Source organism: Eretmochelys imbricata, chromosome 25 (genome assembly GCF_965152235.1).
Source record: "Eretmochelys imbricata isolate rEreImb1 chromosome 25, rEreImb1.hap1, whole genome shotgun sequence".
In the NCBI taxonomy this organism is placed as follows: domain Eukaryota; kingdom Metazoa; phylum Chordata; order Testudines; family Cheloniidae; genus Eretmochelys; species Eretmochelys imbricata.
In genome coordinates, this window is record NC_135596.1 from 16,931,207 (window position 1) to 16,949,782 (window position 18,576).

An 18,576-nucleotide genomic window follows, 5' to 3' on the forward strand; every position below is an offset into this window, starting at 1 on the left:
GGATAGGATTAAAATTCAAAATGATCTGGACAAACTGAAGAAATCATCTGAAGTAAACAGGATGAAATTCAATAGGGACAAATGCAAAGTACTCCACTGAGGAAGAAACAATCGGTTGCACACATGCAAAATGGGAAATGACTGCCAAGGAAAGAATACTGGGGTAGAGCAAACTAGGGATCATAGTGGATCACAAGCTAAATATGAGTCAACAGTGTAACACTGTTGCAAAAAAAACAAACAAACAAAAACAACAAAAAACAAAACAAAAAACAAACAAACAAACAAAAAAACAAGCAAACATCATTCTGGGATGTATTATCAAGAATGTTGTAAGCAAGACATAAGAAGTAATTCTTCCGCTCTACTCTGCGCTGATAAGGGCTCAACTGGAGTATTGTGTCCAGTTCTGGGTGCCACATTTCAGGAAAGATGAGGACAAATTGGAGAAAGTCCAGAAGAGAGCAACAAAAAATGATTAAAGGTCTAGAAAACATGACCCATGAGGAAAGATTGAAAAAACTGGGTTTGCTTAGTCTGGAATAGAGAAGATGGGAGAGGGGAAGGAGGAAACATGATTACAGTCTTCAAGTACATAAAAGGTTGTTACAAGGAGAAGGGAGAAAAATTGTTCTAGTTAACCCCTGAGGACAGTACAAGAAGCAGTGGGCTTAAATTGCAGCAAGGGAGGTTTAGGTTGGACATTAGGAAAAACTGCCTGTCAGGGTAGTTAAGCACCGGAATAAATTGCCTAGGGAGGTTGTGGAATCTCCGTCACTGGAGGTTTTTAAGAGGTTAGACAAACATTTATCAGGAATGGTCTAGTTATTACTTAGTCCTGGCTTGAGTGCAGGGGATTAGCGTAGATGACCTCTCAAGGTCCCTTCCAGTCCTACACTTCTATGATGACAGTAATTCTGAAATCCTCAGGGAGATTAGAGAGACTACAGAAAACATAAAACCAAATCATAATGGGGGATTTCCATTAGCCTCATATTGATTGGGAACATGTCACCTCAGGGAGGATGCAGAGATATAATTTCTAGATATCATTAATGACCACTTCTTGGAGCAGCTAGTCCAGGAATCCACAAGGGGAGAGGCAATTCCTGATTTAGTACAAAGTACATAGCATGTGGTCCAAGAGGCGAGTATAACTGAACCGCTCAGTAATAGTGACTTAAATGTAATTAAATTTAACATCCTTGTGTGGGGGTGAGGAGAATACCAAAGAAACCCACTATGGCACCATTTAACTCAAAAAGGGGAACCAAAAAAAAAAAACCCCACCCAGGAGATTAGTTAAGTGAAATTCTGTAGAGGGAACAGTCACAGGAGTGAAATGCCTACAAGTTGCATGGAAACTAAAAAAAACCACCATAATTAGAGGCTTAACCCATTTTATACCCACCCCCCCCCATTGAAGAAGAAAAAAAAGTAAGATGACCAAAAATATGCCACCATGGCTAAATAGCAGAGTAAAAGAGGCAGTTAGAGAGAAAAAGACATCATTTAAAAATTGGAAGTTGAATCCTACTGAGGAAAATAGAAAGGAACAAACTCAGGCAAGTTGAGTATAAAAGGATAATTAGGCAGCCCAAAAAAGAATATGAAGAGCAACTAGCAAAAGACACAAACTAACACCAGGGTTTTGTTTTTTTTAAGTACATCAGAAGGAGGATGCCTGCCAAACAATCAGTGGGGCCAATGGACAATCAAGGTATTAAATATAAAGAAGTACTACTTCACACAATGTACAGTCAACCTGTGGGACTTGTTGCAACGGGATGTTGAAGGCCAAAACTATAACTGGGTTCAAATTACAAATCAGATGAGTTCATGGAGGATAGGTCCACCACTGGCTATTAGCCAAAATGGTCAGGGATGCAACCCTGTGCTCTGGGTATCCCTAAGCCTCTGACTGCCAGAATCTGGGTCTGAACGACAAGGGATGGATCTCTTGATAAGTTGCCCTGTTCTGTTCATTCCCTCTGAAGCAGCTGACACTAGCCACTGTCAGTCGGACCCAGCACAGCCATTATGTTCTTAACTAGAGAGAATAGTGCAGTCTTGGTCTGTAAAGGCTAATGACACAACCAGTGCATGGTGTCTGAATGTCTGGGGAACTCTGGACAAGCCATGTGGTGAGTACACTTAAGAGCAAAGAAGTATTTTATCAGTAGGCTAAAAACCCCAACATGTCAGGCCACATTTGACATCATGTAACTAGAAGATACTAAGGTTTAAGTGAATAAAAAAAGGGAACTGCCATGCCTTTTGTGACTATGATCATTTTATAAAGCGTATGTCCTCAGAACAGCATTTACTTTAAATAGAACATAGTCTACACCCACTAAATATATTATGCAGGCTTTTGTGGCAAATGTGAATGAAAACCAGAGCTGAAGTACCACTTAGACTTGGCCCACCTCATACCAACATCACAGGCTCAGCAGATCTGTAATACAGGAAACTGAGGGCTGGCAGCAAGCTCAAACTGTTTTACTCTGTTTTCCATTTCTAGCGGGTTAGCAAATTGAGAACTTTACTTTCCATAACTAAGTTTAGCAGCTTCTCCCTAGCATGAATTGGCTGGGCTCTGGGAAAGCCTCACTTTTTCTACCTTTGGGGTTCTGCTGTCATATTAATTCATTTTTAGCAATTTCTTATTTATTAAGGAATGCGGCTTACAAGAGAAACACTAACAGGCAGTATTAATAGCTTGGGCCACTCTTATTTGGAACCACCCTTTGAAGAGAATTAAGTTTCATGAAGACGCCTCCAGGAATACATTATCCAAATGGCAGAAGAGTACTTAGTGCTGTTTTTATTTCACCTATCATCTCTATAATATCCTTGAGTAACCTGGAATCCTCCTGTCAAATCAAACTAAGACAAGAATCAAAATTGTTCCACAACTGAAGAGGTACCCCAATCTATTCCACAGTCTGTGCTACCATCTTCCACTTCAGAGGCACCATGCTTTATTATTTCAGTGGATTAGGAAGGCCATTGCTGTAATGAATCCAAGATATTCACATGTACCAATATTTGGTTTCAGAAGCTGGCTGGATTTTTAGCTGAGTCTTTCAAAAGTAGACATTTACAATGAATTTCTACCACTCCCAAATTATGCAAGTGGCTTTGCCAAGAATGGCTCTTATTTGGAAACTACTGCCAGTGAAGTTTATCAGCACTTTAGAAGGCCAGTATTTATCTTTTTACCAATCTTACAAAATCTCTAACACATATTCTGTGTGTCTTTTAAATAGATTCAATACTTCGCATTTTTCCTTGACAAAGTGACCATACAGAATTCTTGGAGCGTTCCAAAACTATGTAGTGAAGTAAAGCCTTCCCAATCATGTGGAATAAGCCTGGAACATAAGTTTCTACAGGACTAGTGCCAAAGTTTAACCAACCCAAACTTTGTCCTTCCAAAAAGCTCCCAGGAGATGTTAATTCCTTCAGAGGGAGATAGGGATAGATCACTCCATAATAGCCCTCTTCTGTACACTCTCTCTGAAACTCTGGTATGGGCCACAGTCAGAGACAGGATACTGGGCAAGATGGACCATGGTCTGACCTAGTATGGCAGCTCTTATGTTCTTATAACTTAGTCCATATAAAAATTTCTAAACCCTATGCCCAGCCATAGTTTAGTTTTCCTAAGCACTGCCCATACCAGAAGGCAATCCTCCACTTCAGTAAGAGATTACACTTTAAAGATTAAATTGTTTAAATTGTGCAGAGGAAAACAGAGCCAGCCTAACTTTACGCTCCTATCCATCCTCTGGCACCCACCCAAAACATGTCCCTGCCATTTGTTGCAGATTCCCTATACTGTTCTAGTGTATCAATAAGGACACCTGTAACAACCACTCTATAGTTAAAACAGCAACAGTTTCGTTTCTTAACTCTCTTTTCGCATTTACATAACTTGAAAAAGAAATTTTTTTAAGATGAACCATGATTGCTGTACCATCTTTTACCTCTTTTTCATTCCCTCCTTTGTTAGAAAGAAAGAAAGAAAAAGTGACTCCCAAAGGTATCAACTACCACTGCTCGGTGGATCCCCGTAACACGTCAGACACTGGTGATTCATCAGTTAGACAGTGGGCCATATCCAGTCTAAAGGTTGGGAATTCTTAAGTTTGCCTTCAAACCAGTGTCTTGCAGATTAGCACAAAACAGTTTTAAAATGATCTTCACACATGTACTCACCAATTTGAGAGTGGGGAGGGGAAGGAAAAAGCACTTTGGATGATAAATAGTCCATAATCTCCTAATACAAATATGCTGAAATCAGTGTGTTATTGCAGTCCAAAAAAGTAATAGTTTATTTTAACTACAGTGTTTTATTAGCATTTATATATTAACAAGGGAAGTGCAGTGGCAAATCACTTAATTAGGAGGAAAATATTTCAGTCTGTTTTTTCTCCCTGAGGAATTCTGTTAGATTAGGTCACTTTTACAGTTTTGTCTTCCACAGAAAATGAATAGTCTTCACAATCTATTTTTCTAGATCAGGAGCTGGCAGGAAAACTCCAAAAAAGCTACCTAGGCAAAGCTGCCTGCAAGTTGCAGAGTCAGGTGAGTTCTGTCCCAGAAAAGAGGGGCAAATGCCACCAACAGAAAACTATTCTCAGAGCTCAAGACGGAGTTATGAAGAGGGAGAAAGTGAGTTAAGCAGAAAAAGCTTTCAATTAGCCCCCAAACTACTTCCTAGTTTATTCAGCAGCTTGCTGGCTACATTTTTTAGCACTAAACACTCCAGTTGAATAGCTTTTCCTCTCTAGCAGCTATTACTAACATAGCTACTATATCCTGAATGTTCAGTTGGTCCCCTTGCAGTCTTTAAACAGCTTTTAAAAATTACATCTTGGAAGCTGGAAATTCAACAAAATACCCGTCCCAGGGATGTTACTGTTAGAGATGTTATTAGAATGTTCCATTGTGGCACCTGACAATTTCCCATACATAAACAGACACATGTGGAAGCTACAGCGTAACAAGAGATGCTTTTCATGTCTATTATGATATTGCATGTGATTGCTATACTATTATCATCTGTAGCAGAAAAAAGACCTTGCTAAAATTATGCATGAAGTCAGAATGCCAGAGAGTGACCCAAGCTGTATTTCCTTTGGTCAAGCGTTGCAGAAGTATAAGCAACAGCAGTCTATTTTCTGACCACCTTAGTTTTCCAAGATCCATGATCTTTTATGCGCTAAGTCTATATTAATCCAGGACTGATTCTTCTTTTGATTTATTTGATATACAATATCTTTCATAGTTAACTAGGACATCTATGAATCATTTTGGCAGATCTAATGTCTCAGAAGTTGGAGAAGGTAATTTCAAGAAGCATTTAAATTAATCCCATGGCAAGGTGTAGTTGTGGTTATAATTTTTTCCAGAGTCTGGTTATTCTGAGCAAATGATTAGATGATTCAACACTTTCCACTAATTTGAGGAAAGCTGAGCTACCAGCTTTGGCTAACTAGTCTTCACATAGCAAAGAACATGCAGTTTCAGGTTTCCTGACAGGCTATTCTTAAAATATATGATTTTTTTTTTAATTACAAACACAACTTGCCAGTACTATGCCGCCATTCACCTTTTTTACGTTATATTAGAAATGTTATGACTCACTTGAACTCTATGAAAAGGTCAGCCCATTAGCAGATGCCTGGCAACCAGGTATCACTAAAATAAGAGGTCACCAAAAATGGGGGAAGTTCTAAGCCAATACCTAAAGGCTCTTATAGACTTACTGCAATCAAGCAGACTTCAATAACGTTAAGTCTTTCACATTTCAGGAGGACTCAAAATATAAAGCAAAAACGAAATAGAGTATTGCCAAATGACTAAAACACATTTCAAAGTATTCTTCTGCCCCAAAAGTCCTCAGGAAAACTCATTTTCAAAGGAAGATTCCTTGTTGTGCTTGGTTCTATTAAATGAAAAGCCCAAGTGACTCTCACTGTAGCCAAATCACCAACTCTGAAACAGGACATTTTGGTTGTGAACAATTCAGTTTCTGTAAGACAGAACGTTTGCTACAAAGTTTTCATTGCATTCTCCTATTAAACTCACAACTGACTTAAGTATTCATCATCACTTAACAGAATCGGAATTTCCACTAAGAGGACATCTACCCTAAGAAAACTGGGACCCATAATTCTCCACTTCATCAGCTCCAACTGTGATAATAATGGAGGCAGTAGCGCAGACATGAGTTGAACAGTTATTACTGTGTTATCTAACCCTACTGTAAAAATGTGAGTTGTCTATACTTCAAACCTTCACTGCTCCCACTGATACTCAAGCTGAACTCTTGGAGAATTATAGGTCCTAACCCATATGCAGACATAACCCTACTCATATTTCTTGGTTAGAGTCACAGGTGCCTCCATAACTTCTCTACATGCAGGATTGTACTGCCTTATTAACTTTCATGCATCTATGAATGCTTTATTTCCTCCTTTTTAGTTTCAAGCTGATAAGTAGCACCCTTCATACAAACTTGTGCTCAGCTCCGCAAGACATTTTGGAATACAGCTGTACTGCATTTTGTTACTTTTATTAAGAAGCAAACAAAGGGATTTTCAAAAGTACAGCCCCAGATAGGAGTTTAGGTTGAATTAATGTGTGATGGACAAAGACCCTTAAAGCATGAGAAAGTTCTGACTGAAATACTCATAAAAAGAAACTATCAAATCCTAAATTTTAGATGGTATATGTTGAAATGTCTTCTTTATGTGAAGGTTTATTTAGAAAATTCCCAAGTTTAGGTTTCAATCTTTACTCATATTTTTAGCTAGGAGTGGTTCTTTATGATTCAGACTTCCATGTTAGGTGTATCAATTTCTAAGGGCTTGGCTACACTTGCGAGTTACAGCGCAATAAAGGAGCCCCGGGCCCACTAGCTCGCTACCCATCCACACTGGCAAGGCACATAGAGCGCTCTGACTCCACGGCTACAGCGTTGCTGGTACTCCACCTTGGCGAGTGGAATAACGTTTGCTGTGCCCTCTCTGGAGCGCCGCGGCACCAGTGTGAACGAGGTGTTGCTTTCCTGCGCTCTGATCAGCCTCCGGAAACATCCCATAATCCCCTTAAGTCAAGTGGCCACTCTTGTCATTGTTTGGAATTGGCTGTAGGAATGCGGAAATGCCCTTTGAAAGCTCTGTTTCTGACAGCCGGCTGCTTATATGCTCCGAGACAAAGCAACCATTAACGTGGAATGCTGTGAGGGGGGGTCAGGGAGGCGAGGGGGGTCTGCGGCTGTCTGAACTTACAAGACAGAATGCTGACATGCTCTCAGCCCCCCAAAAACCCACTCTCTTTCCCCTCAGATACACACAACACACTCCATCCCCCCATTTGAAAGGCACGTTGCAGCCACTTGCATGCTGGGATAGTTGCCCATAATGCACCGCTCCCAATGCCGCTGCAAGTGCCGCAAATGTGGCCACGCCAGTGCGCTTGAAGCGGTCAGTGTGGACAGATTGCAGCGCTTTCCCTACTGCGCTCTCCAAAGGCTGGTTTAACTCAAAGCGCTCTACATCTGCAAGTGTAGTCATGCCCTAAGAATGCTTGAATAAAACAGCATTCATTTTCTATTGCATAACAGATAATTAGAAATCTAGCTGGTGAAGTTTGGAGTATTTGCATTTCTCATTCAGTTGGCAAAATATAACATGTGATTTCAAGCCCCTCTATCTGATTTGATTATGCTGTATCACATCTTGCAAATTAGAGTCCAAAAGAGTTAATGGTATCAGACACAGCAAGATCAGCTGATTGAATAGTGCTTTCCACAGTGACCCCTTCCTGTTTTCTATTCTAAACTGCAAACTTGAGCTCCAGCAACTAGCAAACCTCAAATTCTACTTCTGCTTTCAAGTAGCAGAAAGCAAGGCAAAATGCTTGCATGTGCTCCCTGTTCTGTAAAGCATCATGGGTAAAATTTTCAAAAGCACCTAAGTGACTCACATTGAAAAATGATATGGCAAAAAACCCTTATCACTGGTGGTTGAACACTTTTCACAAAGTGATCACTCCATATCGGACCTCTCAGCCTTCATCCTCAAAGGAAACCTGCACAACACCTTCAAAAGATGAGTGTGGGAGCTTAAATTCATAACTTTTCTAGAAACTAAAAATCATAAACTCAATAAGGACCAGGCAGGCCCCTCATCTGGTTTTTAAACGAATTGTTCTGCTTTTGTAATGTTTGTTCCCTATCCAGCACTGAGACAAAACCAGATATGGTTTTATGCAGTATCTGATGAGGGATGCCATAATGGAGAGTGCCCCACTCCACCACCACCAGCATGACCTTGTACACACCATGCGCATGGTCACACCAGTGGGGGCAAGATGACACAATCTTCCAAATGGTGCCCCCGTGTGGCGTGACCCTACATGCACATCACACTGACAGGGATGGGATCACTCCCACATCATTCCCAGAAATACCAGAATCTCCAGTATTCCAGGTATATATGAGAGGCCACCCTAATAAGGACACTGGATTTAATGCTTATTACAACAATCTGTAATCCACTAACACCCCTGTATAAGACTGGTGGTTGTTGTCTTTCCTTCTGCTGGAAATGATGTAGTAATTAAGACAGAATTTGCTCAGAACTCTTACGGGTTAATCAAAATTTCTCTCCAGCTGAGAACATGCTTCTGCCTGAAGCAAACATTTACACCAGAGAAGTAAATCCCCGCGAAAGGGAGTTCACAATGGAAAGGCTAAAGACATCCTCACCATGCAAAAAAGCACCAATAGACTCAGAGCAGTAACTATTTCAATGGAGAGCTATTTACTTATGAAAACATTCACTGTATTCCTTATTCAGTGGAACCAAGTGACTGGTTGTATTTGACTCTAGACTCAAATACTGACAGTGTCCTAATGAGAGACACCCAATGAATCCTTCACCCCAGCACATTGAGCTCTGGCCGTGAAAAATATAACTGATCAAAATTGACATCTCTGAAGACGAGAATGTAACTTGCAAAGGAAAAATAGAGAAATAGCCTATTTCAAAAGAGGACTAAATGGTCTATTTCATCTATGCAGAAAGTTAGTTGCAAAGAAAGATTAGAGATTAAAAACAGAAATAATTTAAAAATCTGTCTTCAAAGTAGCAGATCAACACAGACTTGGATTTTCAATGCCTCCGCAGGAGAAAGGCCTTCAAAATCCTCCCTAAAAATGACACATACCAGCAATTATTCAGAAAGTTTTTAAAAAGTTATTTGTGCAAAGAAACATTTCAGCCTAAGTTTACCTCCAGTACTGGTCCAGCTCCCAAAATAGTTCTCTCCACACCACTTGCGTACCCCTTCTGACTCAGTGCGGTGAGACAATGAATTAAAAAGTTTGTACTTTGAGTTTTTCCAGATCCACTTTCACCTGAAATGACTATGCACTGGTTAACATGTTTTTTAAGCATTGTATGATAAGCCACATCAGCTATGGCAAAAATATGGGGCTCCAACTTCCCAAGCTGGTGATTCTCGTACATCTTGACATATTTGGGGTTATAAATGGGCAAGAATTTGAAGGGGTTGATGGCAATCAGAATGCTTCCTGCATACGTATAAATCTTGTGTTTTAGAAAGCGGCGTTTGAGATTCTCTAGGAGTGTCGTTTCTGTTAAATTGGAGAGATTGCATAAGTCATCAAAGTCTTCCTGATGCCATGGAAGAAAACCCCTTTCAACCAATCGTCGAGCGTCCTTCTCCTTGGACACCAATTGCATATGGACATATTTGATGGTCCCATCAGTGTCCCTCTCTTGCAAAAGAAAGTAGTACCCATCGTTTTGTGGATGCTCATCCTGAGCACGGCGGGGCCAAAGCAAAACCCTATGAACAGGAGAGTCATTCAAATCAAGTACCCATTCTTCACCTCCCGATTCTTTCACCTCCACAAGCACATAATGCTTTGAGACATCCAAGTTCAAAATATGTATCACATCCTTGATTACATCTGAAGTGGTGCTGTCCTTAGTTGCAGTCACACTGCAGCAGGTGGTGCTTTCTGTCGAGAGCTGGGGGTAAATATGAAGATTATAGGCCGCCTTCTCCTGGCAAACTGCACTTCCAGCATCTTTTAAACTCATTCTGCCCCCAACCTGACTTCAGCATACCGCCCCAGCTTGTTGCTCAGTGCCCATTATCTGCAAAAGGAGAGTGAAGAGAGTCAGATGTTTAAAGGTATCCTGTCCAACCGGTTTCCCTGAAATACAAAAGCAACTGAACCAAAAAATAAAGTTATCTGAAATATAAGATGAAGTTATTACACAGGCAAATTGATGGAAAGTAAGGTGTTTTCCTGAACATCAGTGATGTTATTTCAAACAAACTGCCCGTTTTTACTTAGGATCTCGCAATGGAAAGATTTTCTTTATGAGTGAGTCTCAGGTGGCAGAGGTTGGGGTGGAAAGAGTTTGAGCATCTAGATTTCACAAGCTGTTCCTTCCAGCCTGAGATAGTTCTCTCCTCACTTAAGCACAGTGGCTATTTCTTTCATAAAATTCACAACAATTATTGAGAAGAAACACAATTTAGAGTTAATTTCATTACTATCAATCAACCAACAACCACACCCTTAATGCTCCAAAGTGTATTTTTGCTTTTCACCTCCTATTTCAGGAAGTGATCAACTAAAATTAGTCTAAATTGTAGCACATTTCAGTGATAAATTTTGTAACTAGCTCATCTGGGATTCAAAACTCTCATTCCACACCTAAAGAATCCCCTATTCATTCCTTTACCTTTGTCTTTCTAACTATTGCTTCATCTCTCTCCTCCCATTTGCATTCAAGCTCCTCATACATGAAGCTCCTGTACTGTCATTGATTCCCACTACCTTGATTTCCCCTCCTCAATCCCTACTGGACCCCTGCAATTGAGCTTCAGTTTCATGGGAGTAGAGAGAGCAGATCTTATGGAAGTCAACCAACACCTTTTTGTGGCCAAGTTAAAAGATGCTGGTCTGTATTCCTCTTTGATTTGCAATCCACTCTGAATCACTGTCCTTCGCTCAGTGTGGTGCTTCATCAGGCATTCAACCTCCACCTAGTTATGTTCCATGGGTAGTCACACTACAAGTCCAAACCATTATGACTGTGGTACACTGAGTTCAGTGACCTCTATTATTAACTTCTAAGTGGAGAGCAGTTTCCTAAGGGAAATCTTGCCGTTTAGGCAGATGGACAATAAAGCTCTATCTTTGCTCTCTTCAATTTAAGGTGCTCTATAACAGTATACGCAGAGGATGCTACTTGAACAAGTTTCAGAGTAACAGCCGTGTTAGTCTGTATTTGCAAAAAGAAAAGGAGTACTTGTGGCACCTTAGAGACTAACCAATTTATCTGAGCATAAGCTTTCGTGAGCTACAGCTCACTTCATCGGATGCATACTGTGGAAAGTACAGAATACTTGAACAAGTGACCCAAATACAAATCACAAATTAAATCAAAATATAGTACAATATGAGAAAGTCAATTCAAGTTATAAATTAACATGCAGTCATTTTCAATGGCAGACAATTTTAGGCCAAAGGGTTCCACAAATAAGATCTACAGTGAGTTGGAAACATTATTTTGTTGGCATTTCCACCACAGGCGGTCAATGAATTACTCCCGAGATGCACATGACAGTTCTGCCACTCCTGAACATAGTCTAAGAATGGAGAACTTCATTTCTAAGCAATTCTGTGTAGAAGCAGGAGTTTCTGAAACATTTTCTGTTATGCAAGTTTTTTAGATTATTTTCAGTTCATACTTATCAAACGGGAGGCAGAATGAACCACAAACAGTGGGACAAATAATGGCACTTCTCTGGTTAATCCATATGATCCCCTGCAGAATGGTTCCTTATTCTACATAAAAATTAAGTCTATCACTTCTAAGAGGCTCGTTGTAACACTCACACAGGCGGTTGGATCGGACGACTCAGGAAGTCCCATCCATTTCTTAAATCTATAATTATCACTGATTTTTGACTCATGGCAGATACTCAACCACAAAGGTTAAAGGTTTCAGAGTAGCAGCCATGTTAGTCTGTATTCGCAAAAAGAAAAGGAGTACTAGTGGCACCTTAGAGACTAACAAATCTATTTGAACATAAGCTTTCGTGAGCTACAGCTGAATGCATCCAATGAAGTGAGCTGTAGCTCATGAAAGTTTATGCTCAAATAAATTGGTTAGTCTCTAAGATGCCACTAGTACTCCTTTTCTTTTTTTAAAGGTTAAAGGGGTTACATAAGAGCAAGTCTACACTTAAAATGTTTCATTGGTGCAGCTGTACTGGTGCAGCTGTGCCACTGTAGCACTTTAATGAAGATGCTCTAAACTAACGGGAGAGAGCTCTCCTGTCAGTGTAGTTAATCCACCCTCCCTGAGGCAGTAGCTATATCAGCGGGAGAAGCTTTGCCAGGCAACAGCAAAGTGAAATTTACAAGACTCTGCTACTTTCACCACCGCTACTCAGAACCCCAGTCAGCAGTGACACTATCAAGAAACAGAATTTCACCTTACTGCTGCTTGGGAAAGCTAAAAGCAGAAGGGACCCTGGACTTATTCATGGAAAAGAGGATTCAAAAAACCACTAAAGCTACAGACGACGAAGAGTGACAAAGACCACTTCATCTTATCTCCTCAGCCAGGCAGTTCTGGGAAAAAAGTAGAGTAGCTTAGACCCTCCCCAATCACAGAATTCCTGCTCTCTTCCAGCAGCGAGAAGTTTCAGACACTTACTAGCCAGAGACTGGTATGAAAGATGGACCCAAGCAGAGTCCAGAGGCAGCATTCCCACAGAAACCTCAGCAGCCTTCTACTTCCCAGTTGCTGAAGGTGGCTGGAGGCTGCTTTTCTTACCTAGGCATTGACCTTGTTGATAAAGCCTACCCAACCTCATCTACTAGCTCATATAAAGGCTGTCTGATACATTTTTCACTCATCCATCACATTTTCCAAAACTAAAGTCTTGGATATCTGCTGGGGGAAATGGAACACTAGTAGTCTCAGCTCTGTTCATGGAAGACAGAGGCCCATTATAACATAATATACTGCTTGTTTAGGGGACAGCTGGTGGTCTGAGCTCAGGAGATTTCCAAGACTGAGAAACAGGAAAAAAATATTTCCCATCCTGGGGAAGGCTGATCACTGACAAAGCAACATGCAGATGGTAGACATCAACCTGAGAGTATTTATGCTAGACACAGATTTGCAGTACATGCAGTCATCACAGGCATCTGCTTTAGGGGACATCAAACCGACAACGCAGTTTTGTTTCCTCACTGGGATAGTCTAGGGCACAGAGCCTTCAGTGAAAAGAACTTGCTGTAACATGATTACTACATACATTCACTGAGGGAGAAAATAGGAAGAGTCACCATAATGGTTGCTTCACTTCAACCAAATACGAAATCCAGATGCGGTTTGCTTTATTTTAACACTGCTGAATTTTCAGAGGCCCTCTTCCTCCTTGTGGATCAGCTGCCTCATGTAAAACATTTAGAGAGTTATTTAATATTGATGTTAAAGGTTATTTTAATATTAAAGGCTGGGATTTTCAAAGGACTCTAAGGAAATTGGATACCCAGCTTTCAATGAATTCTTTTTGAATTGATTTGCCTTTGAAAAATCCAGATGAAAGTATTCAATAATTTGTGTGAAGGTGACCAAAACCATTAAAACTTAAATGTTAAAGTTCACTTCGGAGTAGTCTGAAATGCAACGTTGCAATAATCCACTTCAGATACAAACAGGAGGAGAACCTCAGTGCAGTGTCATAAAATTAGAAACTTTAAAGCACATCAATTGTTAGGTCTAATTACCTTGACAGTATCCCTTTAAAAAGAGCTAAAGTAGTCCCACGAAATCTTCAAAAGCAAAGCAGAAATGAACATGGATGTTCTGTGAAACAATAGGCATTAAACAAAACAAGATGTAAATATCTTCTGGTCTACCCATCAATCTGCTTACAGATCCCAGCAGAAGATGCCTCCACTATTCACCCCAACAGCTCAAGGCCACGATTTGGCAGGTTAATGAGCTGAGGACTTCTCTGCCTACAAGTTCAAAAACTATACTAAATCATAACCTAGAGGCTGAAATACATTTCTCTTGGGATAAACATTTAAAATCACTTGAACAGGAGAAATCAAACATTTCAATAAAACTAGGCCTCAAGCCAAGATGATATATACCCTAGAGCCCTGTTGGACCCAGCAAGCGGTTTGGTGGGCTTTTTTTCATATTTTGCTCAATGACAGCTCCAAGGAGTGCCCAAGCAGATAGTCTCCTCCCACCACTGTGCAGAAAAGGCCTATCTGAGGTTTTAAAATACTGGCCTGAGCAGTGTGGCTGAGGAAATAACCTTTTGGAACACGTTCTAGACTAGGTAGAAACTAGCCAACACTGGTCAGGTAAACCATATTTAAAAATTGTGCTGAATTTGCTTATAATAGTTTTATAAGCTGGTTCAGACACTTTATCGCTTCAGTGTAAACAGGGCTCTAAATGATACATAAACCTGAGGTCAGCTGTAGCAGAGACATTGGACACAGAAGAAAATTAGACTCTTAAGATGAATGTCTGTTGCCACAGACTATTACTGGAATTTCAGACGGAAATAGTATGCCTAAGCAGTCTGCTAGAGCTAGTAGAGTACATTACAGAAGTGAATTCATGATGTACTACTGGAGAACTACTAGATCTCTAGGCTGGTACAATAGAAACCAAAACAGACTTTCAGATAATTTTATCTTCTTCCGCCTCTCTTGATTGCCTCATTGATTTAAAGTAGGACATTTACCATATGACCCAAGCAATGTTATTTTTTATTATTTGTATTACAGTAGTATCCAAGGAGCCCTAGTCATGAACCAGGACCGCATTGTACTAGGTGCTGTACAAACAGAACAAAAACTCCTTGTCCCAAAGAGCTTAAAATCTAAGTATATGACAAGAGATAACGGATGGATACAGACAGACAGGGAGTACAAGAAATCTATTTTTTTTTCCGTTTCAGTTTTCATTACCCTTCCCCTCTGCCTATATGATATACAGAATATTAACAGAATACTTACAAGTAGTACGAATATAATCAGTTTGTTAAGGAGCACTGCTTAACCCAATATTCATTTTTATGCTAAGTACATGCAAATTGCTCAGCACTGAGTATACTAAAGATTTCTCAAACAATAACCTATTCAACATGAGAGTGTCTCATTCACTCCATCACAGAAGAAGGGAGTAGCTGTCATTTACATCACTGGAGAAGAGCAACGTCCCAGAACACCAATCATTCTCTCTGGGTGGAAGAGAGGGGAAGCAACATGCTTTAATTTTACCAAGTGATTAGCATGAACTTTTTAAATTCTCTTCTTGCACAGACAGACAATGTGAAGAGGAAGACATTGGAGTTGGGAAAGTAGGATAACAAGCAAATTTCAATGAGTAATTCTGTAGATAGTTTCAAACTGTTCTTGAGCCTCAATAATATCAATTATGTTTTGTAAAGTACATAAGAACACACTATTTTACGATCTGGTAAGCTACTGGAAAACAGGACCGTGCCTCAACCAGCACAGGGTAGCTGTTTAGTTTAAATAAGGCCATAATTTGAAGCTGCATATTTATCCAGTGAATCATACTGAAGCTAAAAGGGAAAGCTAACATTACAACAAAAATGTGCAGGAAGAACTGATCATATATTTCAATTCTTTTCGTTTCCATGTACACTTGGACTGCCTCATCCTTAGGGCCCTTAGTTTTCAGGTTTTATTTTATTTATTTTTTTCCCTGGGAATTTATCTGTGTTTATTACTACAACAACAAAAACAGGTGAAAATCAGTGCAAAAAACTATTAATTTTTCTGGGTAAATATAGGGGTTTATTTTAGTGGATGGAAGGACAGGGGAAAAAGTATTCAGTAGATTAATGCTTTGATGAGTGGAATTCAGTGTGGTTGTTGAAGAACTAAAACAGAACTCAAAACATAATGCCTCCTCTGGGTTTAAGAAAACAATGTGTCTCTAATCTCCAAATGAAACTTTTCATTTGAATAAACAGTTTACTATTGTAGACTTAGAACCATTAGCCTATAAATATTTACATTTAATAACTGGGCCACACCATTTGCAGCGCATACACTCAACTTCATCCTTTCCTCCTGTTTTTGTTTTTTTAAAACTTTCAAATACTTCCTTGTGTTCTGATACAGATTTTTGTTTTCTTCCCATTTTAGTGTGTCAAATATTTAAACTGTTACCAGCTAATAGCTTGAAAAGTGTATGTGGTGGGCGTGAGATTCATCAGTATGTTCAGATGCTACGCCTGAGGGAACTCTGCATCACTGTATGTGCGCAGAATTCATGTCCCCCACAGATTTCTTTGTTTCCCTACAGAAAAATGAATTCTGATGGGGAAACAAAGGGAAGCCAAAAGAGTGGTCACACACCCCCACCCTGGCAGTGCAGGCAGGTCGGTTTGGACAACTGGAGCACCCGGTGGAGACGAAAATCACTGCTGTGGGGGGAGGACGGGGGACTGGGCAGTCGTGTGTGAGAGAGACACTGTCCCTCTTGCTTGCTATTGCAGCACGCTCAGCATGGAGGGGCAGGGTATCAGGGTGTTTCTGAGGTAGGCAGGCATGGGGCAGGCTCTGCCTCCTCAGGCAGAGCAAATGTAGCAGCCTGCCTGCTTAGTGAATTGTTCCCATTGTCTTTGTGAATTCCTGCAGTAGTATAAAACAGGTGTAACGTTTTAAGGCTCTTTTACATTGCCAGAGTGGTGTAAAGGACAGTACAGCCTTATAAATGTTTATGGTGCTTTAGTGATTAGAACTGAACTAAATTTTTGGACTGAAAAAATTTCCTATCAAAATGTGCTCCATCAACTGTTTGTTACTGACCTTTCTGCAGATGGTCAGTAGCCAATATAAATTGTGAGTTTGATTCCCCAGCCATCACTTGCTCTTCAGTTGCCTATGATGTAACACTGAGCATATGGCTGCATATATTTGTTGACTAATAACTAGAAAAAAAGGGTCAAACCAAGCTACATTATATTAGGCAAGGGGGTTTGGGGATTTTCTTCAATACTCTCCACTCCCATTCTCCATCCATTGCATTGTAGTTTAAATAAGTTACCAAAATACTGTAATTGAAACCAGTGTGATTATATTGTGTTATTTTGATAAACAAAATATGCAGAATTTTAAAATATTGTATGCATAATTTTTTATTTTTGGTGCAGAATTTCCCCAGGAGTAAGATGTGCATGCACTTCAGAGCTTGCATGCATGCCTGTTTGTTTATTGTGTGTATCTTCTAGACTACTAAATAGCCTTACTTCAACTGGCAGCTTTGCATATCCACACAGACTAATGTATTATCTGAATACATATATCTCATGCAATGTACTGTATTTTCCTAATAACAAGTTTATGATTTTATTTTGGCAGTGTTCATGGTCATGTATTTTTCAACATGAAAATAGCAACAATACATGGCTGATCTCCAAAGTCAAATACAGTTCAGTAATATTTAATTCAAACCACAGACTTTGCAAGATACTAGTGTCCCTGAGTAATGTGAAACACCAATTTTCAATTATGTCTTTGCTTCAGAAACATGCAATTACTGACTATGACAGTAGGGCTGTTTCTTAAACTAAAAAGGAGAAATTCTCCATCTCCCATAAGAGAGGATATTATAGAGGTGCCCCAACAACTCCAAGGCTGCACTGAGCTTTTCCACTTAAAGCAAGGTTTAAATCCCCTAAATTAACACTGAGCTTCCCAAACGTGTACTACTACTTTCAATAAAAACAAACTTGAATTCTCTTGCAAATTTTCATATTACAATCAGCTGCAGATTGAGAAGTCTAAGCAACTTGAAATCCTTCTTACTGGATATTTTACATACAAATGTAAGATTTTATTGGATTCACTATAACTTTATTTTAATGCTCTGAGACTTGTAATTTTCCACATTAGTTAATTCTGAATCAAACACCATCAAAGTTTTTTTTGAAAGAAGTATATGATGGCTAAATGTTATTACATTTTTCTTAGCTGTTGTAATCAAGGAAACCAAGGGACAAAGTGTCTTTGCCATGGGCTTCCTAACACAGAACAAGCTGGACTCTAGTAGGGGAGGCTGCAGAATAAAAAGGGCGCAAGCATGCTCCTTACCTCACCCTATCCTCACCCCAACCTCAGCTTTGCTGCTCAGTGGTGCATAAGGCAGAGGAGGTATTCCTCACCCTCTCAACTACCTGCTCTGCTCCTTACTGCCCCTCAAGCCCCTGCATCACAGCCCCACTCTGCCCAGGCCCCAAAGTCCCTACAAATCACATACAATCCACACATCCAATTCCTCTGAATCATACTCAGATGCACAGCTTAGTTCTGAACTCAGCAAAATTAAGATGCTCTACTAGTCTACTGGACACAAGTTTATTTCAAAAGCCGATAATGCATTATTACCTAAATTAATCTGATGGCAGAGTTAAGGCTATGGTGCTTATTAAGTG

At 39.9% G+C, this 18,576-nt stretch overlaps 1 protein-coding gene across 4 annotated transcripts in view; it reads right to left on the bottom strand.

Moving 5' to 3' along the window:
• The window catches only part of MYO9B (myosin IXB), a 76,155-nt gene that overhangs the window by 51,472 nt on the left and 6,107 nt on the right, over positions 1–18,576 (bottom strand). For all 4 annotated transcript variants that reach the window (XM_077805440.1, XM_077805438.1, XM_077805439.1 and 1 more), the window contains one exon: positions 9,312–10,205. In XM_077805440.1, the coding sequence (XP_077661566.1) occupies positions 9,312–10,148 (837 nt within the window). In that variant the 5' untranslated portion in view covers positions 10,149–10,205. The remainder of the gene's footprint in view (positions 1–9,311; positions 10,206–18,576) is intronic.